This window comes from Heptranchias perlo, chromosome 42 (assembly GCF_035084215.1).
Source record: "Heptranchias perlo isolate sHepPer1 chromosome 42, sHepPer1.hap1, whole genome shotgun sequence".
Taxonomy (NCBI): domain Eukaryota; kingdom Metazoa; phylum Chordata; class Chondrichthyes; order Hexanchiformes; family Hexanchidae; genus Heptranchias; species Heptranchias perlo.
In genome coordinates, this window is record NC_090366.1 from 14,858,899 (window position 1) to 14,886,721 (window position 27,823).

The 27,823-nt window shown below is 53.4% G+C and overlaps 1 protein-coding gene across 1 annotated transcript; it reads left to right on the forward strand.

The window, feature by feature from the left end:
• Nucleotides 1–5,660: 5,660 nt before the first annotated feature.
• gapdhs (glyceraldehyde-3-phosphate dehydrogenase, spermatogenic) lies at nt 5,661–26,009 on the forward strand. The gene is made up of 11 exons (XM_067975408.1): nt 5,661–5,745; nt 10,281–10,337; nt 12,203–12,299; nt 13,810–13,916; nt 16,622–16,712; nt 18,925–19,043; nt 20,182–20,263; nt 22,530–22,681; nt 23,504–23,666; nt 25,075–25,172; nt 25,608–26,009. The coding sequence occupies exons 2-11, from the start codon at nt 10,309–10,311 to the stop codon at nt 25,678–25,680; spliced, it is 1,011 nt and encodes a 336-aa protein (XP_067831509.1). The 5' UTR covers nt 5,661–5,745; nt 10,281–10,308; the 3' UTR covers nt 25,681–26,009.
• The last annotated feature ends 1,814 nt before the right edge of the window (nt 26,010–27,823 follow it).

The following is a 27,823-nucleotide window of genomic DNA, read 5'->3' on the forward strand; positions in this document are numbered from 1 at the left end:
AATCTCTTCTCTCTTGATATTGGATCTTGCCTGAACGACTCGATTTCAAAGTGCTCGACAGTATCTGCTCTCAGGACTCTCTCCCACCCCCGGCTTTGACAATCCCGTTTTATCCCGGCTGTGTTGAAACAGATCATCTCATTGTCACTTTTCCTTTTTCTCCAGGTTCTCATCAATGGAAATTATGAGTACAACCGTCAACAACAAGTGTGTCCCCTTTATCCCTCTCTGTCCCTGTCTGTATACAGTGTGTCCCCATTATCCCTCTCTGTCCCTGTCTGTATACAGTGTGTCCCCTTTATCCCTCTCTGTCCCTGTCTGTATACAGTGTGTCCCCTTTATCCCTCTCTGTCCCTGTCTGTATACAGTGTGTCCCCATTATCCCTCTCTGTCCCTGTCCGTATACAGTGTGTCCCCATTATCCCTCTCTGTCCCTGTCCGTATACAGTGTGTCCCCATTATCCCTCTCTGTCCCTGTCCGTATACAGTGTGTCCCCATTATCCCTCTCTGTCCCTGTCCGTATACAGTGTGTCCCCATTATCCCTCTCTGTCCCTGTCTGTATACAGTGTGTCCCCATTATCCCTCTCTGTCCCTGTCTGTATACAGTGTGTCCCCATTATCCCTCTCTGTCCCTGTCTGTATACAGTGTGTCCCCATTATCCCTCTCTGTCCCTGTCTGTATACAGTGTGTCCCCATTATCCCTCTCTGTCCCTGTCTGTATACAGTGTGTCCCCATTATCCCTCTCTGTCCCTGTCTGTATACAGTGTGTCCCCTTTATCCCTCTCTGTCCCTGTCTGTATACAGTGTGTCCCCATTAGTGACTCTGTGCTTGTGTGACGGAGGGTGAGTTTATCGGGGACCGAGCTTTCACCACCGGGACCAGGTTACCTGCTGATCTATTTTTGCCTCTGTGGGCTGCTCTCGCTCGAGAGCTGGCTTTGTAATAATCTAATCACCCTTTTGGCAAACCTGCTCTATTATTTTTGCCTTTTCCTCATGAGGAGTGATTGTTCACTTCAGCAAACACTGCCCTGCCCTTTCACTGGAGTCTCATTAACACACCCCATGCCCAAACATTCACTGACATCAATCAGCACCTTATAGAAGGCCCCGAGCTTCAGACACTGCAGCACTGCTCGCTGAGGGGAGAGTAATAGCTTTAAATGCGGACGTGCAGGATCTGATCTCTCTGATGGCTGTCTCTCTCTCTCCCTCTCCGTTCACCACTGGGGCTCGCTCTATCTCTCTCTCTCTCTCTCTCTGTCTATCTCTCTATGTCTATCTCTCCGTCGCTCTCTCTCTATCTCTCTCTCTCTCTCACTCTCTCTCTCTGTCTATCTCTCACTCTCTCTCTCTGTCCATCTCTCTCTCTCACTCTCTCTCTCTGTCCATCTCTCTCTCTCCCTCTTTCTGTGTCTCTGTCTCTCTCTCTCTGTCTATCTCTCTCTCAGTCTCTCTCTCTCTGCCTTTTTCTCTCTCCCTCTCTCTCTCTCTCTCTCTCGAGAGAGAGAGAGAGAAAGAGAGACAGAGGGAGAGAGACAGAGACAGAGAGACAGAGAGAGAGAGGGAGAATGAAAGAGAGAGATGGACAGAGAGAGAGATTGAGACAGACAGAGAGAGAATGAGAGAGAGAGATGGACAGAGAGAGAGATTGAGAGAGAGAGACAGACAGAGAGAGAGACAGAGATAGAGACAGAGAGAGAGAGAGAGTGAGAGAGAGATGGACAGAGAGAGAGATTGAGACAGAGAGAGAGAATGAGAGAGAGAGATGGACAGAGAGAGAGAGATTGAGAGAGAGACAGAGATAGAGACAGAGAGAGAGAGACAGAGATAGAGACAGAGAGAGAGAGAGAGAGTGAGAGAGAGACAGAGAGAGAGAGAGGGACGGAGAGATAGACAGAGAGATAGGTGATAGAGAGAGACAGAGAACAGGATAGAGAGAGAGAGAGAGAGACAGAGAGAGAGAGAGAGAGAGAGAGGGACGGAGAGATAGACAGAGAGATAGTGATAGAGAGAGACAGAGAACAGGATAGAGAGAGAGAGAGAGAGGGGACTTCCATCTTGTGAATCTGGGCTGAAATGAAATCAGGTCCTTCAGGTGAAAAGCCAGCAACATGCAGTCCCCGGATCAGTATGGAATTTGGAAGAGTTGGTAACTTTGAAAAGGGAGGGGCAGCTGTGGTTTCTGATGTGACTTTCACAAAACTGCTCATTGCTGACACTGTCTGTCTCTCGGATCCCGCAGGGAGTGCAGCATGAGGCACGAGGGAGTTACTTGAAATGCGAGTCAGGTTTGAAGCTGCCTGGGATTCCTGATCGATGGGTTGCTCATTTCTCCTTGAAGCAGATTTTAACTCGACCGATGGTTCAGTGTTGATTTTGGTCAGTGATGTGTAAAGAAAGAACAAACTCCCAATTCTATCTCTCACCACCTCAGGACGTCCCAAAACACTTTACAGACAATGAAGTACTTTTTTGAAGTGTGGTCACTGTTGTAATGTAGGAAACGCGGCAGCCAATTTGCGCACAGCAAGATCCCACAAACAGCAATGTGATAAATGACCAGATCATCAATTTTTTTAGTGATGTTGGTTGAGGGATAAATATCGGCCCCAGGACACCGGGGAGAACTCCCCCCTGCTCTTCTTCAAAATAGTGGCCGTGGGATCTTTTACATCCACCTGAGAGGGGCAGACGGGGCCTCGGTTTAACGTCTCATCCGAAAAACGGCACCTCCGACAGTGCAGCACTCCCTCGGTACTGACCCTCCGACAGTGCGGCGCTCCCTCAGTACTGACCCTCAGACAGTGCGGCGCTCCCTCAGTACTGACCCTCCGACAGTGCAGCACTCCCTCAGTACTGACCCTCCGACAGTGCAGCACTCCCTCAGTACTGACCCTCCGACAGTGCAGCACTCCCTCAGTACTGACCCTCCGACAGTGCGGCGCGCCCTCAGTACTGACCCTCAGACAGTGCGGCGCTCCCTCAGTACTGACCCTCCGACAGTGCGGCGCTCCCTCAGTACTGACCCTCCGACAGTGCGGCGCTCCCTCAGTACTGACCCTCCGACAGTGCAGCGCTCCCTCAGTACTGACCCTCCGACAGTGCGGCGCTCCCTCAGTACTGACCCTCCGACAGTGCGGCGCTCCCTCAGTACTGACCCTCCGACAGTGCGGCGCTCCCTCAGTACTGACCCTCCGACAGTGCGGCGCTCCCTCAGTACTGACCCTCCGACAGTGCGGCGCTCCCTCAGTACTGACCCTCCGACAGTGCGGCGCTCCCTCAGTACTGACCCTCCGACAGTGCGGCGCTCCCTCAGTACTGACCCTCCGACAGTGCGGCGCTCCCTCAGCACTGACCCTCCGACAGTGCGGCGCTCCCTCAGTACTGACCCTCCGACAGTGCGGCGCTCCCTCAGTACTGACCCTCCGACAGTGCAGCGCTCCCTCAGTACTGACCCTCCGACAGTGCGGCGCTCCCTCAGTACTGACCCTCCGACAGTGCGGCGCTCCCTCAGTACTGACCCTCCGACAGTGCGGCGCTCCCTCAGTGCTGACCCTCCGACAGTGCGGCGCTCCCTCAGTACTGACCCTGGGAGTATTGGCCTGGATTTTGTGCTCAAGTCTCTGGAGCCGGACTTGAGCCCACGACCTTCTGACCCAGAGGTCAGAGTGCAACTGATAGCCAGTCGGCAGCCTGTTTTACACCCTGCCTGACCTTCGTTTCTATTGACCTCGATGGGATAGAATATTGGTCAGCTGATTGGCTATCTCCTGCTTGAAATTGGTGATTTGGCTTTCAATTGGTGACGACCACTTTGATTATTTTCTGTTGTATAATGGCCATGAAATGATTTCGGAATCAGCCCATGTTTGAATTCCCATTCGATTGGCCCTGCTACACAACACGTTATCCAATGATGAGCAGACCATCGTCCGTAGAGAGCTTCGAAAAGACAGGACATCAACTCTCAGAACTGCACTTTCTCAGTGCTGGTCGAACTTTTCACTTGTTCCTTCTTACCTCTTAGAGCAGAGAAGGTTAAGGGGAGATTTAATGGGGGTGTTCAAAATCATGAAGGGGTTTTGATAGAGTAAATAAGGAGAAACTGTTTCCAGTGGCAGGAGGGTCGGTAACCAGAGGACACAGATTTAAGATAATCGGGAAAAAAATCCAGAATGGGAAGATGAGAATAGTAACTTTCAAAAGGGAATGGGATAAATACTTCAAAAGGAGAAATGTACAGGGGAAAGAGCTGGGTTGGTGAGGGGGGAAGTGAGACCAATTGGATAGCTCTTTCAAAGAGCCGCCACAGGCACGATGGGCCAAATGGCCTCATTCTCCGCTGTACGATTCTATGATTCGTTGGAAAGGCTTCACTTACATGATTCTTCACTGGTGCCAAAGTCTATGGGATGGGCATGTTTAGCAGTACTGGTGATATGGAGATTCCAGGCCAATACTGCCTGTGGGAAGGGGTTTGGTCCATTGGGATTGTGTCCAGTGGGAGTGAATGGGAAGGGGTTTGGTCCATTGGGATTGTGTCCAGTGGGAGTGAATGGGAAGGGGTTTGGTCCATTGGGATTGTGTCCAGTGGGAGTGAATGGGAAGGGGTTTGGTCCATTGGGATTGTGTCCAGTGGGAGTGAATGGGAAGGGGTTCGGTTCCGAGGACAGGTTGCACAGACTGGGCTTGTATTCCCTCGAGTGTAGAAGATTAAGGGGTGATCTAATCGAGGGGTTTAAGATGATTAAAGGATTCGATAGGGTTGATAGAGAGAAACTATTTCCTCTGGTGGGGGGAGTCCAGAACAAGGGGGCAGAACCTTAAAATTAGAGCCAGGCCGTTCAGGGGTGATGTCGGGAAGCACTTCCTCACACAAAGGGGAGTGGGAATCTGGAACTCTCTCCCCCAAAAAGCTGTTGAGGCCGGGGGTCAATTGGAAATTTCAAAACTGAGATTTTTGTTGGGTGAGGGGATTAAGGGTCACGGAACTAAGGCGGGGGTGGGGGGGGGAACGGGGTTAAGATACAGATCGGCCGCGATCTGATTGAATGGCGGAACGGGCTGGAGGGGGCTGAACCTTCTGTCCCCGTGTTCTTCACCCCCCTCACCCCCTCCGCCCCGAACCTTTCCCCTCGGCAACCCCCCTCCCCCCACCACCGCCGTGGCCAAACAGCCCGGTGACGGGGTGCGGGGGGGGGGTTTCGAGGGTGGCGGGCGGAGGCTGGGATTTAGTTCCCCGTGTCGGGCAGCTCGTGAAGCCGGGGGGGGGGAAGTGGGGGGGGGGGCGGAGGTGCCGAGAGATGCTGCATAAATGTCTTGTTTTCGGAATAAAGGGTTTTATTGAGGGAGGATTTTTTTTTTTTCTTTCTTTCTCTTCCCTGCCCTGCTCTCCTGCTGCAGGGAGTGGGGGTGTGGAGTGAATGGGGAGTGACAGGGCCCTGGGCTCAGGCCTGCAGGGGATGGGCTGATGACATTGCAGATTGGAGCAAGATGGAGGGGAGGGGAGGGGAGGGAGGAACTACAACTCCCAGAACGCCCCGCGGCCGCGCAGGCGCAGCGCCGCCCCCGCCCCCCCCCGGAGCCCGGGTTCCAGAACCCTCGGCCGGCCGCGCGCGCGGGGGGGGGGGGGCGACGCGGTGACGTCAGCGCGCCGCTCCCTATAAAAGGGCGGGAGCTGCGGCTGGAAGACGCTAAAAGACTGCGGCAGGAGGAGAGGGAAGAGGCTGAGAGAGAGGGTGAGTGAGGGAAATGAGGAGGAGGGAGGAGAGGGAGGAGAGGGAGAGGGGGAGGGAGGGAGGGAGGGAGAGGGTGAGGAGGAAGAAGAAGGAGGGAGGGGAGGGGAGGGAGGAGGAAAAGGCTGAGAGGGGGAGGGTGAGTGAGTAAGTGAGTGAGGGTGGAGGAGGAGGGGGGAATGAGGAGAGGGTGAGGATGAGGGTGGAGGGGTGAGTGAGGGAATGAGGGTGGAGTGAGGGTGAGGAGGAGGAGGAGGAGGAAAAGGGAGAGGGTGAGCGAGGGAGGGAATGAGGAGAGGGAGGCAGAGGGTGAGAGGAGGAAGGGAGGAGGAAGAGGCTAGGAGGGAGGGAGGGAGGAGAGAGGGAGTGAGTGAGGGGGGTGCTTTAAATAGGGGAGAGTTTGAGGGCTGCAATGGGTTTGTGGGGTATGGGGGAGAGATTGAGGGGTGCAGTGGAATATTTGGGGGGGGGATTGAGGGGTGTAGTGGGATAATTGGGGGTGGGGGGGATTGAGGGGTGCAGTGGGATAATTGGGGGGGTGGGATTGAGGGGTGCAGTGGGATAATTGGGGGGGTGGGATTGAGGGGTGCAGTGGGATAATTGGGGGGGGGATTGAGGGGTGCAGTGGGATAATTGGGGGGGGGGATTGAGGGGTGCAGTGGGATAATTGGGGGTGGGGGGGATTGAGGGGTGCAGTGGGATAATTGGGGGTGGGGGGGATTGAGGGGTGCAGTGGGATAATTGGGGGTGGGGGGGATTGAGGGGTGCAGTGGGATAATTGGGGGGGTGGGATTGAGGGGTGCAGTGGGATAATTGGGGGGGTGGGATTGAGGGGTGCAGTGGGATAATTGGGGGGGTGGGATTGAGGGGTGCAGTGGGATAATTGGGGGGGTGGGATTGAGGGGTGCAGTGGGATAATTGGGGGGGTGGGATTGAGGGGTGCAGTGGGGATACTGGGGGGGGGTGCAGTGGGGATACTCGGGGGTGGGGGGGGGTGCAGTGGGGATACTCGGGGGGGGGGGGGTGCAGTGGGGATACTCGGGGGGGGGGGGGTGGTGCAGTGGGGATATTCGGGGGGGGGATTTAGGGGTGCCATGGGGATACTCGGGGGGGGGGTGCAGTGGGGATATTCGGGGGGGAGGATTGAGGGGTGTAGTGGGGATACTCGGGGGGGGGGGGGGGGGGGGGTGGTGCAGTGGGGATACTCGGGGGGGGGGGGGGGGTGGGGGTACGCGGTGAAACAAGGCATGTTGAAGAGTGAGATAGTTTGAAGCGCTGGGTTTGCCCAGTGTGCGCTCGAGCTCTGTCGATGCCATTTATGGGCTATTAATAGCCGGTATAAATCTGAGGATCAGATTTTGCTGCCTCTCATGCACCTGCGAGCTGACTGTAAATATTTAACAAGGGGATGCAGCTTTCTGTGCAGCTGCTGTGGGGATTTGGGGGGTGAGGGGTACAGATGTTGCCCGCAACAGCAGCTGCAGAGATTGCAATCCTCAAATTTTTCACTCCAAATGTAAGCAGGTCCCTGGGGCTGGGGGAGGAGAGACGGGGCTGTGAGATCGGTATGGTAGAATGTGAATCTGGGTCAGTTTGCAGTCTAAATCCCCACAGCAGACTAGAGGTGACCTGCCAGACAAGCCCTCCATCCTGTGTCTCCTATCGAGGATTTCTGCATCGGGGGGGGGGGGGTTAATCGCAGCAGTGCGAGGATCCAGGACGATCGGCAGCCCCTAAATTTAAATAGACCTATAAACTATATTAAAAAAATTACTCTGTTTAAGGAGGCCATTGGGCCCGTCGAGCCTGTGTCGGCTCTTTGAAAGAGCTATCCAATTAGTCCCTCTCCCTCCCCTTCCGTTCCCACAAATTTAAGGTTAATTATTTTTTAATCGTTTAACAATGTTGAATATATAATTAATTGTAAAAATAAAGAGATGGGTCTCCCAGGTACACGTGCCTGGTTTAATTTTCCTGTCTGAAGGTCAGACTCTCTCGTGCCTCCAGGGGAGGTGTCACTGGATGGGATGGAATGGAATGATTAAACTCGCTGCTTCCTTCGGGGCAACTGCTGGCTCTGGGGGTGGGGGAATATTGCGGGTGCCCTGCCTGCTCTTGGGGAGCGGGGTGGGGTGTTACGTAATACCCTTAACCAGGCCTTTTGTAATGAACTGGTGCAGAGGCCGGTCGATGGGGCCCGCCTTGGATCCACGTTAAAGGGACGAGCCAGAAGCAGTCGTGCGCTTTACTTTTTCTGTTCGTTTTACCAACGCACGCGCACAAGTTAAAGTTCACAGGCAAATGAGTGTTGAGATCACATGGCCAACGACCGTATTATTTAGTTACAGGACTAAATTAGCCACATCTGGCTCCACATGTGGCTAATGTATTGGGACGCCACTGGACTGTGCCATTAACATTTATCCTACTGATGTACTTGGCGTTATCTGCATGGAATTTCATCTGTTCATTTGCCATTTGAGGGTTTTATCTGACACTGGCTGCTCTGTCTTGACTTCCTCCTTCCTCCATAGTATTGTTTGCAGACGGAAATAGTTTGCATTTGGGTTTCTGTTTCTCTGGGTGGGAGCAGTAAAGGCCACAACCTGGCCGTCGCTCCCCCGACAGGCACCTGCTGCTCCCTTCTTGCCCTTCTACCCGTTCCCATCCAGCATCCATGTCTTATCCCGAATTCCCAGTGCCTTTCAGTCTCGGGAGCAGCCCTAAGGAATTTTATCCAAGGTCCTTAAAGAAAGACGTGCGTTTATAATCCTGCCTTCTGGGACGTCCCAAAGCGCTTTACAGCCAATGAAGAACTTTTTATTTTGAAGTGTGTGGTCACTGTTGTAATGTAGGAGACGCGGCTGCCAATTTGCGCACAGCAAGATCCCACAAGCAGCAACCAGATCATCTGTTTTAATCCGCCCGGTTTTCAGGGTTAAAGCCACACAGGACTGTAAAAGTGGCCTCCTGTGCACATTGCAGACTCGCAGATTGCTGTTTTGAGGTAGTGTTTCTGTGATGCTGCTGCTTATGAACACTTCGATGCTTGGTGGCCATTTTGTGAAGTGCAGATGCTGCCACTGGCTGAGGGCAAAATGGCAGGACGCACTCTGACCTCTGGCTACAGCTGTGCACTGGGGGGAGGGGGGAAATCAGCCCACCCCGTTGAACTGGTGAGGGCCTTGTTTTTAAAGCAAGGTGTTGTTTGCCGACTCTGTTGGCATCTTAAAGCCCCACCAAGTTGTAAATTTCCAGAGTTTGAGTTTAGAAAGTCTCTCCTGAATCCCATCGTATTCACGTGTGTGGTCCTGTTTAATACAAGTCCCATTTATACAGAGTAAAATGTCCCAAGGAGCTTCACAGGAGCGTAAATCAGACAATGATTGACACCGAGCCACATCAGGAGATGTTAGGACAGGTGACCAAAAGCTCGGTCAAAGAGGTAGGTTTTAAGGAGCGTCTTAAAGGAGGAGAGAGAGAGGCGGAGAGGTTTAGGGAGGGAATTCCAGAGCTCAGGGCCCAGGCAGCTGAAGGCACGGCCGCCAATGGTGGAGCGATGGGAATCGGGGGATGCGCAAGAGTCATGGATCAATGTTGTCCAGTACGTTAGCCACCAGCCAGATGTGGCTAATTGGGAATCCAGATGTGCCTAATTGCATTTGTGATTAGTAAATAAAAAGTAGTACTCTCCATACTCCACTCAGTGTGAACTTTATTTAACTGGTGTTGGGAAAATGATGATGGAAAGCAGTGTTTGTGTTTATTGATCATTGAGTGACTTACTACTTTTGTTACTGGATGATGGTAGATGTTTAAATAAATATAAAGAACTTGCATTTATATAGCACCTTTCACCACCTCAGGACGTCGCCGAGTACTTCAGCCAATGAAATCCTTTCACGTATGATCACTGTGTAATGTAGGGATCGGGGGCAGGTTAACACCCGGGGGTCCGTGGTTATTGGGGTCCGTGTGTCTGCGGCCCAGTCACTGCCCGTGTTTGAGCAGATTCCAGCGTAGACATGCAGCCCAGTACAAAACTGCCTGAGTGGCGATGTTGGACTCCCGTCAACGTTCAGCCTTTCGGTGATTTGCTCGTTTGTAACCGGAGGTTGTTTTGGCGAGGTGGGAGGGAGAGTGGAGGAGGTGTTTTGGTAACCTGTGGGGATTGGTGTTTGTAACCTGGGTTTGGGGGGAGATTTGATGAGCTGTGGGTCTGGGTGGTCCGCTGATGTTTGAGCCTAGAATGGCCCTGCTCGGCAGAGACCCTTCTGCCTTGTGGGTCATGAGAGACGAGCTACTCCTTGTGCCAGACTCCCAGTCACCACTTACCCAGTTCCCCACCTGCTCTGGATCAAGGTTGAGCTCCATAATATCTGGCTGCACTTCCAGTGATTCACTGGAATCCAGTGAATCACTTTGGGATGCCCGAAGGCCAAGGTGAGGTGCTCTTATAAATGCAAATTCATTCTCGTCCTGCTCTTTCAGAGATGCTCGATTAACTCTCAACTCTTTATTTTTAATTTTCCCGCCAGATCTGTGAATCACCCGAAGAAATCGACAATGGGAGAATTAGCGGTTGGCATCAATGGGTGAGTTGTGTCTACAAGAGTTGTTACTCGACGTCGAGGAGCATCAAATCGCACAGGAGGAGGCCGTTTGGCCCATCGTGCCTGTGCCGGCTCTTTTGAAAGAGCTATCCAATCAGACCCACTTCTCCCCCTTGCTCTTTCCTCACAGCCCTGCAAATTTACAGTTAATTAATTTTTGATTGCAAGAATAAAACTGGAATGAGATGGGTCTCGCAGGTACACGTGCCTGGTTTAACTTTAATTTTCTTGTCTGAATCGCTCATGTCCCTCCAGGGGAGGTGTCACCGGATGGAATGAAATGATTATCGATCTAATCCCTCACTTTGTATCCAGCGCCCAGTATTGCGTCTCCCAGATTAAACTCGCTGCTTCCTTCGGGGCAGTTGCCGGCTCTGGGCGGGGGCGGGCGCCCTGCAGGCTCCGGGGGGAGTGGGGGAGGCGCGTGCAGGCGCCCGGCCGGCTCAGGGTGGCCTGGCGGGCGCCCTGCATGTCCTCTGGTTACCAACCCTTCTGCCTGTGGAAACGGTTTCTCCTTATTTACTCCATCGAAACCCTCCTGATTTTTGAAGAGGAGGGGTGAGAGTGCAGCTCCTGAACTGTGAGGGGAGGGGAGGGCTGCCCCTCAATTTTTGATTTCTCTTTATGGGGCAGCTTGATTCTTGCTTTGACTCTAAACGAGACTCGTTAATGTGGTAAATCCTAGACACTGAGGGTTACATAAATGGTCAGCACAAAAACAGGCCATTCGGCCCAACAGGTCCATGCCGGTGTTTATGCTCCACACGAGCCTCCTCCCTCCCTACTTCATCTTGACTATCCGGATTCTTTCCCCTCAGTCTGGTTCAGTAATAACTGAAGTCGAATACATTTTAAAGTTCAGCACACCTTTAATAGCAGGGTTCTTAGTCTGCAGCATTGATTTGGACTCCTGATAGAGTCCCTCTATGCTGGCAGAGCAAGAACAAGAACATACAGAAATCCACACGTTTTTATACAGATGAATAGGGTTGGAACATACTTAACGAGGGTCAACACCAATCATAAGCCGGGCATAGGTTGCCATGCGAGGTTACATTATTCCCGGCCAATCATAAATCGTCCATGTGCTGATCATGCTGCTGTTAGACATCAAAGGGGATAACTTCCTCACTTTCCAACTTGGAATGTTCTTCCCTGTTCCTTCTGTTCCTTATCTCCCAACCTGGAATGTCTTTCAACTTTGGCTAAGCTCGTTACCTATATTGATCTGCCATAAACATGGAGACATTCAGACCAGTCCTTGACTCACATCAAAGACCTATCATTGATAAGACAATGCAGGCCTGCTGACTAAGCAAACATATGGCCCAGCAGGAGGGCCAGGCCACTTGTATCAATCTCAGTTACTAACTAATTAACCCTTTCTAACCATTTTGCATTCTGCTTCTTTGCCACGTAGGCATTTTAATATTTTACTGAAAACTGACCACGTAGGGATTCTCAATCTCACCCTATCACCATGTCCTTCTATTCCTTTCTCCCTCATGTGTTTATCCAGCTTCCCCTTAAATCCATCTACACTATTCACCTCAACTACTCCTTGTGGGAGCGAGTTCCACATTCTCACCACTCTCTGGGTAAAGAAGTTTCTCCTGAATTCCCTATTGGATTTATTAGTGACTCTCTTATATTTATGGTCCCCGAGTTCTGGTCTCCCCCACAAGTGGAAACATCTTCTCTGCGTCTACCCTATCGAACCCCTTTCATAATATTAAAGACCTCCATCAGGTCACCCCTCGGGTCACGGGCTCTGTGGGGTAGAGGTTAAAGTTCAGCGTGAGATGCCGATGTTTGTTTGGGTCACTCTCCCGACTTGTGTCTTGCAGCTTTGGCCGTATTGGTCGACTGGTCCTCCGTGCCTGTCTGGAGAAAGGCATCAGCGTTGTGGCCATCAATGATCCCTTCATTGACCTGAACTACATGGTGAGTGGAGCCAAACTGGCGGGCAAGGGTGGCGATGGCGGGCAGCGACCGGTATGATGGGAGGTGAGACAGTCACGTGGTACTTCTGCAACCCCAGAGAATCTCCCGTGGGCCAATCTGGGAGATTTGCCACCTGTGACCGATTGCTGGGCAGCTGAAGTTCTACCCTTTGGAAGGTGCTTGTTCGTAGGTCAACTTGTGTCCTGGAACCGTTCCACTCCAAGTATCCTCTCGAGCCTAGAAGGCGTCTTCCAACCAGGCCCATCGCCCGGGGTGTGCCCTATAGCGTGTGTTGGCCTTTGGTAACAATGAAATTGACCTCCCTTCCGCGGTCCCTGATTGGCCTCCGTGGATCTCCTCCAGTGGCTACGGCAGAGAACGTAAGAAATAGGAGCAGGAGCAGGAGTAGGCCATTCGGCCCCTCGAGCCTGCTCCGCCATTCAATAAGATCATGGCTGATCTTCGACCTCAACTCCTTTCCTGCCCGATCCCCATATCCCTTGATTCCCCCAGAGTCTCAAAATCCATTGATCTCAGTCTTGAATATACTCAACGACTGAGCATCCACAGCCCTCTGGGGTAGAGAATTCCAAAGATTCACAACCCTGAGTGAAGAAATTCCTCCTCACTCAGTCTTAAATGGCTGACCCCTTATCCTGAGACTGTGCCCCCTAGTTTTAGACTCTCAGCCTCTACCCTGTCAAGCCCCTCAGAATTTTATATGTTTCAATGAGATCACCTCTCATTCTTCTAAACTCCAGAGAGTATCGGCCCATTCTACTCAATCTCTCCTCATAGGACAACCCTCTCATCCCAGGAATTAATCTAGTGAACCTTCGTTGCACTGCCTCCAAGGCAAGTATATCCTTCCTTAGATAAGGAGATCAAAACTGTACACAGTACTCCAGGTGAGGTCTCACCGAAGCCCTGTACAATTGTAGTAAGACTTCCTTACTCTTGTACTCCAACCCCCTTGTAATGAAGGCTGACATACCATTTGCTTTCCCAATTGCCTGCTGTACCTGCATACTAACTTTTTGAGTTTCTTGTATGAGGGCACCCAAATCCCTCTGAACACCAACATTGAATAGTTTCTCACCATTTGCTTCGTACAAGACTTGAGGTGGTTCCAATCTGGTCGGGGTGATGGGAGGGACTCTGAGGGTGAGCAGTGAACTTGGTGTTAGTGAGGCTAGCCTCTGTGGGCCATCCAGCCAGGAGCCAGTGTCTGACTTTGTTCCTGGAGTAACTCATGATGCTGTGATGGTAGCAGGCTTTGGTGTTTCGTGGTCTGCCTCAGGAGGCCCCAGCTGCCACCATTTAACCAGACGTTGTTACCTTGGTGCCACTGACTGTGAGGAAGCCGTGCGTTGGTAGCCAGCGATCTGCCGGTACCGTGGGGCTTGTGTTGGTCGGTGGGCAAGTTGTAGCCGAGTGTGGGGGGTGTTTTATCGAGTCACTGGTACTCGCCAGGCGCTGAGCTCTGACCCCTGACCTGTTGTTGTTTCAGGCCTACATGTTCAAGTACGATTCGACCCACGGCCGGTACCGTGGGGAAGTGGAGGCCGAGGACGGCAAACTGGTGGTGGACGGGAACCCCATCTCAGTCTTCCAGTGGTAGGTATTCAGGGGGAGGGAGGCCATCTGGGGTCTGACTGTTCCTGGAGGGTTGAAAGAACACATTCCCGTTTATACATTTATCACGTTGCTGCTTGTGGGATCTTGCTGTGCGCAAATTGGCTGCCGCGTTTCCTACATTACAACAGTGAGCACACTTAAAAAAAAAAAACAGTCTTTCATTGGCTGTAAAGCTGTTTGGGTCATCCTGAGGTGGTGAAAGGGGCTGTAGAAATGTGAGTTCTTCCTGTTGAAACTGCTGTCTGTGGGAACCTGCCAAGGGGTCTCTGAATGTGCTGAGGTCTATTGTTGGCCTATTGTGTTTGATGCTTTGACCTCTTTTTGCTCTGATGAAGAACAAAAGTAGTTGCTTTAAATTCCTTTCAAGCTGTTAATAGACCAGCTCAAAGCACAATGGCCTCGTTTCAACAAAGGGATTCAGAGCGATGGGGGGCGGAGGGAGCGGCCAGTGATGGGTGAAAAGACCCTTTGGACAGCCGCGAGCTTTCTTCCCTGGAGCCTTTGCTCTTGTCGGGCTCTCTGCCTCCCATCAACCCCACGGCTCTTTTCCCAGAGGGGTGGGGGGGTGGTGAGCAGAGGCGGGGGTGACTGTATCTGAGTGTGGCCGATATCCTTCACCGTCTCCCAACGTTGGTTCAGTAATTAGTCGATTCCATCCTCTCCTCGACTCTGCTTCTTGTGGGTTTTACACCCCTCCCGGCCCCTGTGACCCCCCCCCCTCCTCCTCCTCCGGCCGCCCCGGCGCCCCTCCCGGCCCCTGTGACCCCCTCCTCCTCCGGCCGCCCCTCCCGGGCCCTGTGACCCCCTCCTCCTCCGGCCGCCCCTCCCGGGCCCTGTGACCCCCTCCTCCTCCGGCCGCCCCTCCCGGGCCCTGTGACCCCCTCCTCCTCCGGCCGCCCCTCCCGGGCCCTGTGACCCCCTCCTCCTCCGGCCGCCCCTCCCGGGCCCTGTGACCCCCTCCTCCTCCGGCCGCCCCTCCCGGGCCCTGTGACCCCCTCCTCCTCCGGCCGCCCCTCCCGGGCCCTGTGACCCCCTCCTCCTCCGGCCGCCCCTCCCGGGCCCTGTGACCCCCTCCTCCTCCGGCCGCCCCTCCCGGGCCCTGTGACCCCCTCCTCCTCCGGCCGCCCCTCCCGGGCCCTGTGACCCCCTCCTCCTCCGGCCGCCCCTCCCGGGCCCTGTGACCCCCTCCTCCTCCGGCCGCCCCTCCCGGGCCCTGTGACCCCCTCCTCCTCCGGCCGCCCCTCCCGGGCCCTGTGACCCCCTCCTCCTCCGGCCGCCCCTCCCGGGCCCTGTGACCCCCTCCTCCTCCGGCCGCCCCTCCCGGGCCCTGTGACCCCCTCCTCCTCCGGCCGCCCCTCCCGGGCCCTGTGACCCCCTCCTCCTCCGGCCGCCCCTCCCGGGCCCTGTGACCCCCTCCTCCTCCGGCCGCCCCTCCCGGGCCCTGTGACCCCCTCCTCCTCCGGCCGCCCCTCCCGGGCCCTGTGACCCCCTCCTCCTCCGGCCGCCCCTCCCGGGCCCTGTGACCCCCTCCTCCTCCGGCCGCCCCTCCCGGGCCCTGTGACCCCCTCCTCCTCCGGCCGCCCCTCCCGGGCCCTGTGACCCCCTCCTCCTCCGGCCGCCCCTCCCGGGCCCTGTGACCCCCTCCTCCTCCGGCCGCCCCTCCCGGGCCCTGTGACCCCCTCCTCCTCCGGCCGCCCCTCCCGGGCCCTGTGACCCCCTCCTCCTCCGGCCGCCCCTCCCGGGCCCTGTGACCCCCTCCTCCTCCGGCCGCCCCTCCCGGGCCCTGTGACCCCCTCCTCCTCCGGCCGCCCCTCCCGGGCCCTGTGACCCCCTCCTCCTCCGGCCGCCCCTCCCGGGCCCTGTGACCCCCTCCTCCTCCGGCCGCCCCTCCCGGGCCCTGTGACCCCCTCCTCCTCCGGCCGCCCCTCCCGGGCCCTGTGACCCCCTCCTCCTCCGGCCGCCCCTCCCGGGCCCTGTGACCCCCTCCTCCTCCGGCCGCCCCTCCCGGGCCCTGTGACCCCCTCCTCCTCCGGCCGCCCCTCCCGGGCCCTGTGACCCCCTCCTCCTCCGGCCGCCCCTCCCGGGCCCTGTGACCCCCTCCTCCTCCGGCCGCCCCTCCCGGGCCCTGTGACCCCCTCCTCCTCCGGCCGCCCCTCCCGGTCCCTGTGACCCCCTCCTCCTCCGGCCGCCCCTCCCGGTCCCTGTGACCCCCTCCTCCTCCTCTGGCCGCCCCGCCTTTAAGACGCTCCTTATGTGGCTCGGTGTCAGATTTTGCCTGATTCACGCTCCTGTGAAGCGCCTCGGGGACGCTAACACCTCTATATAAATGCAAGTTCCTCGTATGTCGTCTTGTACGGCTTGCTGTAGGTTGATGGCAGTGTGACTGACGCAGACCCGCGGGGCTGGAGGGGGTGGCCGTTACCGGGCGCTGTTCCCTTTACATTGGTCCAATGTTTTTTTTTCCATCTCTTGTTGCCATCTGCTCCTGTTGAGGGATGCTGGTTGCCTGGGTTATGGGTCCTGAGTCCCAGTCAGCCTTTAGCACCTTATCCAAGTGGGCTGGAGTGAGCCTGGGTGGTATTGATGGGTTGCCTAATGGTGTCTTCCCCTCTCCCTGGCTTGTGAACTGGGGGTGAGGCTCCGCCTTGTCCCACCTTGTAACCATGGCTTCTTCTCCCTTGCAGCATGAAACCCGGGGACATCCCCTGGGGTGACTCCGGCGCCTTGTATGTCGTAGAGTCGACTGGTGTGTTCCTGAGTGTGGAGAAGGCTTCGGTAAGTCGGTGGCCTGTGTGTGGACAACTGGTATTGAGTATCTTGGAGGGAGGTGCTGGGAAGGGGCCTTTAGGAGGTGAGGCAGTAACCTCCCAGAACTTGGATGTGGCGTTTGTTAATGGAGCTGAAACTTCGACCACCTCACTCCCCAATGGGAAAAGACCAACTGCGTCTTGATTGGTGACCAGTGTCACTGTGACTTTGCAGCTCTCAAAGGGTTAAATTACGAGGACAGGTTGCACAGACTAGGCTTGTATTCCCTCGAGTTTAGAAGATTAAGGGGTGATCTAATCGAGGTGTTTAAGATGATTAAAGGATTCGATAGGGTCGATAGAGAGAAACTATTTCCTCTGGTGGGGGGAGTCCAGAACAAGGGGGAAGTACCTTAAAATTAGAGCCAGGGCGTTCAGGGGTGATGTCGGGAAGCACTTCGTCACACAAAGGGGAGTGGGAATCTGGAACTCTCTCCCCCAAAAAGCTGTGGAGGCCGGGGGTCAATTGGAGCTTTCAAGATTGATGGATTTTTGTTGGGTGAGGGGATTAAGGGTTACAGAACCAAGGCGGGTAGAGGGAGTTAAGATACAGATCAGCCATGATCTAATTGAATGGTGGAACAGGCTCGAGGGGCTGAATGGCCTCCTATGTTTCAGAGCTGAGTGTGTTGTGGTCACGTCCCCTGATGCCCCCACGTTTGTAATGGGGGGGGTTGAATGAGAGGTATGGCCCATCCAGCATGGCATGAGCTTTGGGCCCCAATCTGCTGACCCCCCTCTCCCAGGTGGTGGAAGGAGCTGATGGGGGTAAATTGACCCCTCCCTCTGGTTGATACTGGGCTGTGTTCCTGTTGAGGCCGATAGGTTTTTATTGGGCGAGGGACTGGAGTCACACAGGCCAGAGCGGATAAGGACCAGTAGGTTTCCTTCCCTAAAGGACATTCGTAAATCCAACTGGGAATATTTACACTAGAGCAGGCTCGCGGAGATCTTGCTGAATAATTGAAGACTCCAAAGTCGGAGATGTAGTTTTTTTTTCCGTTGTTGGGTGGGGGTGTCGAGGGCCATGGCGCCAAGGCGGATAAATGGAGTTGAGGTGCAGATCAGCCGTGATCTGATTGAATGGTGGAACAGGCTCGAGGGGCTGAATGGCCTCCTCCTGCTCCTGTGTATACACTTACACAACCAGCTTCTGCAGCCTCAACAATATAATTGTGGCAAATATGTCTCCTGTGATTCTGGGTGCAGACCTTGTGTGGGTGTTTGGGGGGAGACCGCAGGGCAACGGGGTACATTACAAGTCAGGCCCAAACCGCGAGGACCCACAGGACTGTTCTGAAGTCCCTCCAAGTATTCCCATTGGGGCAGTACAGCGCACTGGTACTGAGGTCAACGATTAACTCACAGCAGGTGGAGACCTCACCCTCTAAGAATTGTTGAGCGGAGGCTGGAGATTTCTCTCCTTTCCTCACCAAGTCTACTTTTTTGGGGAAATCCAGTCGAGCTGAGTGTAGAAATACCTGCTGTTCTCCTCGTGCGGGGATTAATGAAGGATCACTTTAGGGGCCAGCCTCTGGGACATTTGGCCCGCGGTCTCTTAATTCACTTCCTTTTTTTTATATGGAGCATTGTGTCCAATTCTGGGCTCCGCACTTTAGGAAGGATGTGAAGGCCTTGGAGAGGGTGCGGAGGAGATTTACCGGAATGGTTCCAGGGATGAGGGACGTGGAAAGTCTGGAGAAGCTGGGGCTGTTCTCCTTGGAACAGGGAAGGTTGAGATTTGATCGAGGTGTTCAAAATCACGGGTTTAGATAAAGTAAATGAAGAGAAACCGCTCCCATTGGCGGAAGGGTCGAGGACCAGAGGACACAGGTTTAAGGTGATTGGCAGAGGAACCAAAGGCGACATGAGGAGAAACTTTTTTACGCAGCGAGAGGTTAGGATCTGGAATGCACTGCCCGAGGGGGTGGTGGAGGCAGATTCAATCATGGCCTTCAAAAGGGAACTGGATAATTACTTGAAGGAGGAAAAAAATTTGCAGGGCTACGGGGAAAGAGCGGGGGAGTGGGACTAACTGGATTGCTCTAACTGGATTGCTGTTAAGGAGCTGGCACGGACTCGATGGGCCGAATGGTTACAGCACAGAAGGAGGCCATTCTATGATTCGAGTCCAGGATGTTTCTCCGTTGTGTCAGAGTGACTTTTTGCTGTTGTTTCAGTTCCATTTACAGGGTGGAGCTAAACGTGTTGTGGTTACTGCCCCTTCTCCTGATGCCCCCATGTTTGTGATGGGGGTGAACGAGGATAAGTATGACCCATCCAGCATGAGCATTGTGAGGTGAGGAGCAGGGTTCGGGCCGACAGACTTCATGCTGAGGGGGAGGAGGGGGGGGGGGAAATGAGGTTTGTGCTGAGCGGAGGAGGGGGGAGGAGGGATGCTGAATGACCTTTAAAACTGGACGATGAGGGGGCTGGGTCACAGATCAGTTTCATTGGAAAACCATCCGTCAGACCGATGGGCACATGAGTATTCCTGGACTTGGGATTGTCGAGGCTGGTGACGTCAACCTCTCCTCTGGACGAGAGTCCTGGGCAGTTTGGAGACTGCACTGGGCTGGAGCACTGGGTTGGGAGTTGTCTGTCTTCATTATTCATTCTGGGGATGTGGGTGTCACTGGCAAGGCTGGCATTTATTGCCCATCCCTAGTTGCCCTGAGAAGGTGGTGCTGGGCCTTCTTGCACCACTGGCAGCAGGTTTGATACATCTGAGTAACTTGCCAGGACCCACTTCAGGGGGCAGTTAAACGTCAACCACGTTGGTGCAGGGTCTGGAGTCACGTATAGGCCCAGACCGGGCAGGTTTCCTTCCCTGAAGGATGTTAGTGGAACCAGGTTGGGTTTTTATGACAATCCGACAGCTTCGTGGTCACTTTTACTGAGACCAGATTTTTATTTACAGAACGAATTCAAATTCTCAAACTGCCCAGGGTGGGAGTTGAACGCCTGTTCTCTGGATTTATTAGTCCTGTAACACAACCACTGCACCTCCCGTGCCCCACGTGGCCGATTAAATGAGCTGACTTTCTCCACCGGCCTGAATCTGGGTTAAGGTTGGGTGACCTGAATAGCCAGGCAGAGGGCAGCGACTCCTTGTCGGCCGCTCCTTCCAGCTGTGTAACTTTGCACAAGTGATCAGCACAGCTGGATGTGGCTGTGGGCATAACCTCGGTGCAAGGAACTCGAATTAAGGTTTGGCTCGGTGCTGGGAGCAGAGTCCTGCCCGTTGCAGGCTGCCTCTTGTGACTGAACGCTTGGAGAGATTGGAGTCGAGAGACTTGGGCAAGGATGAATTTGGTGCAAGAGTTTGTTAACTATATATTTTGGGAAGTGGGTGGGGGAAGAGGATATAAGAGAGGAACTAATGTAAGGCCTGCTCGGAAGTTACAGCACTCAAACCTCTCTCCGTCTCTCTGCAGCAATGCGTCCTGTACTACTAACTGTCTGGCACCTCTTGCTAAAGTCATTGAGGACAACTTTGGAATTGTGGAGGGTTTGATGGTAAGATCCAGTAGCATCGGGACTCCTGTGTTACTTGCCGCACTGAGTTAATTAAACCAGAAATGTTTAAAGGTGGCTGCTTCAGGCAATGACACCAGCAGATATTTCGAAATGTAGTCTGCTCATCACACACTGTTTTAGTGTTGAGTAACAAGCCAGAATTAGTCAAGTCTAACCGTAAAGAGAGATTAAAATGAAACCGAGGAAGGCTCATGACTAATGTAAGGTTCATAATACAGCAGAGAACCAGGCTGAATACAGAAAGTACAGGGGGAGAACTAAAAACGGGAATGTGAGTGAGTGTAGATTAGCGGCTAACATAAAAGAACCTGAAAGTCTTTTATAAACACATAAATAGTGGAAGGGTAATCAAAGGAAGGGTGGGGCCGATTAGATCATCTTGTGGAGGCAGAGGGCATGTCTGAGGTACTGACTGAATACCTCGCTGGAGAAGAGGATGCTGCCATTGTAACAGTAAAGGAGGAGGTGGTAGTGATATTGGAGAGGATAAAAATAGATAGAGGAGGTACCTAAAAGATTGGCAGAGCTCAAAGTAGAAAAGTCACCCGGTCCGGATGGGCTGCATCCGAGGTTACTGAGGGGAGTAAGGGTGGAAATTGCGGAGGCTCCGGCCACAATCTTCCAATCCTCCTTAGATACGGGGACGGTGTCGGAGGACTGGAGATTTGAAAATGTTACACCCCTGTTCAAAGAATGGGTGTAAAGATAAACCCGACCAGCTACAGGCCGGTCAGCATAACCTCTGTGGTGGGAAAACTTCGAGACAATAATCCGGGACAAAATTAATTGGCAATTGGAAAAGTAAAAATATAAACGAAAGGCAGCACTGATTTGTTCAAGGAAAATAGTGTTTGACTAACTTGCTGGGAGTTCATTGATGAAGTAACAGAGGGGGTTGATGAGGGCAGTGTGGGTGATGTGTGAATGGACTTTCAAAAGTGGCACATAATAGACTTGTTAGCAAAATGAAAGCCAGTGGGATTAAAGGGACAGTGGCAGTGTGGATACAAAATTGGCTAAGGGGCAGAAAGCAGAGAGTAGTGGTGAACGGTTGTTTTTCAGACTGGAGGGAAGTATACAGTGGTGTCCCCCAGGGGTCAGTATTAGGACCACTGCTCTTTTTGATGTATATTAATGACCTTGGGTATAATTTGAAAGTTTGCAGACAACACAAAACTCTGAAATGTCGTAAACAATGAGGAGGATAGTAACAGACTTCAGGAGGACAGAGACAGACTGGTGAAATGGGCAGACACATGGCAGATGGAATTTAACGCAGAGAAGTGTGAAGTGAAACATTTCAATAGGAAGAATGAGGAGAGGCAAAATAAACTAAATGGCACCATTTTAAAGGGGGTGCAGGAACAGAGACCCGGGGGTGTATGCACACAAATCTTTGAAGGTGACAGGACAAGTTGAGACGGCTGTTTTTAAAAAAAAAAAAGCAGATGGGATCCTGGGCTTTATTAGTTACGTGGAGAGACTGGAGAAGCTGGGATTGTTCTCCGAGCAGAGAAGGTTAAGGGGAGATTTAATCGAGGGGTTCAAAATCATGAGGGGTTTTGATAGAGTAAATAAGGAGAAACTGTTTCCAGTGGCAGGAGGGTCGGTAACCAGAGGACACAGATTTAAGGTAATTGGCAAAAGAACCAGAGGGGGAGATGAGGAGAATGTTTTTTACGCAGCGAGTTGTGATGATCTGGAATGCGCTGCCTGAAAGGGCGGTGGAAGCAGATTCAATAATAACTTTCAAAAGGGGAATTGGATAAATATTTGAAGGGGAAAAATTTTCAGGGCTCTGGGGAAAGAGCAGGGGGGAGTGGGACTAATCGGATAGATCTTTCAAAGAGCCAGCACAGGCACGATGGGCCGAATGGCCTCCTGTGCTGTATCTACAAGGGGGCAGAACCTTAAAATTAGAGCCAGGCCGTTCAGGGGTGATGTCAGGAAGCACTTCTTCACACAAAGGGGAGTGGGAATCTGGAACTCTCTTCCCCCAAAAAGCTGTTGAGGCCGGGGGTCAATTGGAAATTTCAAAACTGAGATTGATAGATTTTTGTTGAGTGAGGGGGTTAAGGGTTACAGAACCAAGGCGGGTAAATGGGGTTAAGATACAGACCAGCCATGATCTGATTGAATGGCGGGACAGGCTCGAGGGGCTGAATGGCCTCCTCCTTTTGCTGTTGAGTGCTGGGCTATTTGCAGTGGGCTCTGTGTAATCAATGATTCTGCTGCCTCACGACAGACGACTGTGCATGCCTACACTGCTACCCAGAAAACTGTCGACGGCCCCTCTGCCAAGGCATGGCGTGATGGACGAGGTGCCCACCAGAACATCATCCCGGCATCCACTGGCGCTGCCAAGGCTGTGGGCAAAGTCATCCCAGAGCTGAACGGGTAGGTAACCAGCAGTTTAAACCCATGAGGTGTCAAAGCATAATGTTCATGTACCGGTCAAGGTTTGAGCTTATGGGGTACTCGTTGGGTTGGATTGTGGTCCCCTCTTCCCCCCCCCTTCCCCCCCGTTGAAGCAACCTTTGAGTTGTGGCTGGTCTAGTACTGTGTTCGTGGGATGTGGGCGTCGCTGGCGAGGCCGGCATTTAACGCCCATCCCTAATTGCCCCTTGAGAAGGTGGTGGTGAGCCGCCTTCTTGAACTGCTGCAGTCTGTGTGGTGACGGTTCTCCCACAGTGCTGTTAGGAAGGGAGTTCCAGGATTTTGACCCAGCGACGATGAAGGAACGGCCGATATATCTCCAAGTCGGGATGGTGTGTGACTTGGAGGGGAACGTGCAGGTGGTGGTGTTCCCATGTACCTGCTGCCCTTGTCCTAGGTGGTAGAGGTCGCGGGTTTGGGAGGTGCTGTCGAAGAAGCCTTGGCGAGTTGCTGCAGTGCATCCTGTGGATGGTACACACTGCAGCCACAGTGCGCCGGTGGTGAAGGGAGTGAATGTTTAGGGTGGTGGATGGGGTGCCAATCAAGCGGGCTGCTTTATCTTGGATGGTGTTTGCTCCGAGGTGTCCGAATGTTCACGTCCCCAGTGTGGCGCTGACCCCTGGCGATGAGGAATTGCCCATCCTTTGAACTAGCTGAGCTGGTGGGGCTGGGCTCCATCTCTTTGGGGGTAGGGAGGGGCGAGAATTGGGGGCGTTCCCACTGCTCGAAGGCTTCGGCGGGTTTCCGACGCTGACCTCCCTCCTGGTTTTCCCCCTCCCACAGGAAGTTGACCGGGATGGCGTTCCGTGTGCCCGTTGCCGATGTGTCGGTGGTGGATCTGACTTGCCGTTTGGCCAAACCTGCCTCTTACGCGGAGATTAAAGAAGCAGTGAAGAAAGCATCAGAAGGGCCGCTGAAGGGAATCCTGGGATACACAGAGAGCCAGGTACTAAAGCCTTAACCTTGAGGTGCCTCGATTCCTGAGGTACAGGGGTGGGGTTGGGTAGAAGTTTCTAACCACCTTGTCATTGTATCACCAACTCAGTAAGGAAGAATGAGGAGAGGCAATATAAACCTGGGAGTGCAGGAACAGAGACCTTGGGGGGGTGTGTACACAAATCTTCGAAGGTGGCAGGACAAGTTGAGAAGGCTGTTAAAGCAAATGGGATCCTGGGCTTTATTAATAGAGGCACAGAGTACAAAAGCAAGGAAGTTATGCTAAACCTTTATAAATCACTGGTTAGGCCTCAGCTGGAGTATTGTGTCCAATTCTGGGCACCGCACTTTAGGAAGGATGTCAAGGCCTTGGAGAGGGTGCGGAGGAGATTTACCAGAATGGTCCCAGGGATGAGGGACTTCAGTTATGTGGAGAGACTGGAGAAGCTGGGATTGTTCTCCTTAGAGCAGAGAAGGTTAAGGGGAGGTTTAATAGTGGGGTTCAAAATCATGAGGGGTTTTGATAGAGTAAATAAGGAGAAACTGTTTCCAGTGGCAGGAGGGTCGGTAACCAGAGGACACAGATTTAAGATAATTGGTAGAAGAACCAGAGGGGGAGATGTGAAATTTTTGCCCAGAGAATCACCTGGGAGGAGGGAGGAAAGGCTGTTCCTCGTTCAGCTCACAAGCCCTGACTCAGTGGGTCTCTCACTCGAGTCCATAGTCCAGGCTGACATTCTCAGTGTCAGTGCTGAGGGAGCGCCGCACTGTGGGAGGGTCGGTGCTGAGGGAGCGCCGCACTGTGGGAGGGTCGGTGCTGAGGGAGCGCCGCACTGTGGGAGGGTCGGTGCTGAGGGAGCGCCGCACTGTGGGAGGGTCGGTGCTGAGGGAGCGCCGCACTGTGGGAGGGTCGGTGCTGAGGGAGCGCCGCACTGTGGGAGGGTCAGTGCTGAGGGAGCGCCGCACTGTGGGAGGGTCGGTGCTGAGGGAGCGCCGCACTGTGGGAGGGTCAGTACTGAGGGAGCGCCGCACTGTGGGAGGGTCGGTGCTGAGGGAGCGCCGCACTCAGATGCCGTCTTTTATTTGATGAGCAGTCTGCCCTCTTGTGGGTGTAAAAGATCCCACAGCCACTATTTTGAAGAAGAGCAGGGGGAGTTCTCCCCGGTGTCCTGGGGCCAATATTTATCCCTCAACCAACATCACTTAAAAGAACAGATAATCTGGTCATTTATCACATTGCTTTTTGTGGGATCTTGCTGTGTGCAAATTGGCTGCTGTGTTTCCTTCATTATAACGCTTCATAGGTGCTTCGTTGGCTGTAAAGTGCTTTGGGACGTCCTGAGGTGGTGAAAGGTGCTGTAGAAATGTAGCTCACTCTTTCTGTGATGCTCAGTTTCCAAATACTCTTCTTTCTGCAGGTGGTCTCCAGTGACTTTGTGGGAGATACACATTCCTCCATCTTTGATGCTGGTGCTGGCATCTCACTCAACGACACCTTTGTGAAGCTGATATCCTGGTGAGTCCCTGCTGGTGTTTGGAAGTTTACTGTGGGTCTCCCCACCACCACGTAGAGTGTCAGTATGGACAGGGAAAGACCCTCTGGTCCGTCCAGCCTGTCCCCCACAACTGGGGTACCTCTTATCACAATGCACAGACGCCCCGCCCGAAACCGTGAGATCTCCCGGGAGAGGCGCAAAAAAACAGATTTAAAACCCCAGGCCAATTACGGGGGAGTGAAACATCTGGGAAATTGCACTCCGACTCTCGGTCATTGAGTCTGACCCAGAGAATGTTGGCTAAGAAGTGCTGGCGATTAGTTAAGTTACAGCTTAGCCGTGATTTAATTGAATGGCGGAACAGGCTCGAGGGGCCGAATGGCGGCCTCCGGTTGCTGTGTTCCCCTCTGGTGATATATTGGTGTTGTGATCTCACCCTCTTGTCTCTCCCTCAGGTATGATAACGAGTTTGCCTACAGCAATCGTGTGGCCGATCTCCTGAGCTACATGTTTGCGAAGGAGCCTTGAACTGGAGGCTTTGCAGAATCGAGGGCGGACATCCCATAGAGAGAGAGAGAGAGAGAAAGAGAGAGAGAGAAAGAGTGGAAAAAGAGCACGTCATACATTCCAGGCTGGCGTGTGTGTAGCATTCGATTAGAAGCCGTTCACTGCCGATTTTAAACACTTTATCCTGTCTTGTTCCAGCACCTGGTCCCATGTAGTTTGTGTTGAGTGTGTGTGTGGATCTCACTAGTCAACTGGAAAAAGTTAATGAGGAAATTGTATTCCTTGAAAGTCATTCCTGCAGTAGTGAATCGGTTGTATCCGTGTTCAAATAAAATTCCGCCATTAACTCACCCACTTGTCATTTCATTAAATGGGGGTCTTTCTTCACCTTAAGAACCATGTTTTTTTTTTCGGGGATGTGGGCGTCGCTGGCGAGGCCGGCATTTATTGCCCATCCCTAATTGCCCTTGAGAAGGTGGTGGTGAGCCGCCGCCTTGAACCGCTGCAGTCCGTGTGGTGACGGTTCTCCCACAGTGCTGTTAGGAAGGGAGTTCCAGGATTTTGACCCAGCGACGATGAAGGAACGGCCAATATATTTCCAGGTCGGGATGGTGTGTGACTTGGAGGGGAACGTGCAGGTGGTGTTGTTCCCATGTACCTGCTGCTCTTGTCCTTCTAGGTGGTAGAGGTCGCGGGTTTGGGAGGTGCTGTCGAAGAAGCCTTGGGGAGTTGCTGCAGTGCATCCTGTGGATGGTACACACTGCAGCCACAGTGGGGGAGGGAGTTGGGGTTTAAGACTTTGGGGGAGGGAGTGAGAAGTAAGGAAAGCTTCTCCTTGGTAAGAATTGATGGTGTTGACTTTTTAACTTTGACCATTGAGTCATTGCAACATTAGACAGGCAAATCCATCAAACACACTCGTCCTAATTTAGGGTCCTTGTTACTCCAGTCTATCGCAGCCTGAGTGGCCAAATTTCCAGGAATTAGAGATTATCTTCAGAACAATTCAGTTTATTAGAAAAATAACAGGGAGGGTAAGTTTATTTGGGTGAGGCAGGAGGTGAACTGATGAAACCTCCAGGAATACGTCCAACTAGAGTTGGCAGATAGCGACCCCACTGAGTCATTCACATTGTGGGAGGAGGTGAGGAGGGGGAAAGGGAAGGGGGTGTGTGGCCTTTTTAACCTGGTAACCTCTCCTTTAACCACACTTGGCTCTTGTACATTCACCTCAGGGCAGATCCACTGTGGTATCAGCCCTGGTTCAGAGGGTAACTCTTGAGTTAGGCGTCGGCCTCGATTTTGGGGCTTGAACCCAATGCTCTGGGTCGGGGCTGAGGGATTGCCGCCCCGTCGGGGGGTCGGTGCTGAGGGAGGGCCGCCCCCCCTCGGAGGGTCCGTCTTTCGTACATTAAACCGAGGCCCCGTCAGGTGGATGTAAAAGAACCCACGGCCACTATCGGACGAGGAACCGGGGAGCTCTCCTGCAGCAGCCGGTTTGAGACGGGGCGATGAGATAATGACCCAATCATCAGCTTGTGATGGTTATGGGAACTATCTGGACTCTGACCCCTGACCCCCGTCACATACCCTCTAACCTAGGTGCCCTGTCCCGATTGGCCGAGAATCTAGTGCCAATCTGAATAGTCGCCATCTGCTGGCGACTCGGTGCAGTTGCAGGTCGCGGTCTGCACCAATCAGCAATCAGCGCCTCTCGGCCTCTTGCAGATCTGATTGGTTCCCATACAGAGGTCAATATCGCCACCTAGTGGTATTTTCCAGTACAACATCATTGTAGGTTCAGGACAGGAGGCCATTCGGTCCATCGGCCCCATGCCGGCTCTTTGAAAGATCTATCCAATTAGAAGAGCATGCCAGGAGCAGCACCAGGCGTACCTAAAAATGAGGTGCCAACCTGGTGAAGCTACAACTCAGGACTACATGCATGCTAAACAGCAGAAGCAACATGCTATAGACAGAGCGAAGCGATTCCACAACCAACGGATCAGATCAAAGCTCTGCAGTCCTGCCACATCCAGTCGTGAATGGTGGTGGACAATTAAACAACTAACGGGAGGAGGAGGCTCTGCAAACATCCCCATTCTCAATGATGGCGGAGTCCAGCACGTGAGTGCAAAAGACAAGGCTGAAGCGTTTGCAACCA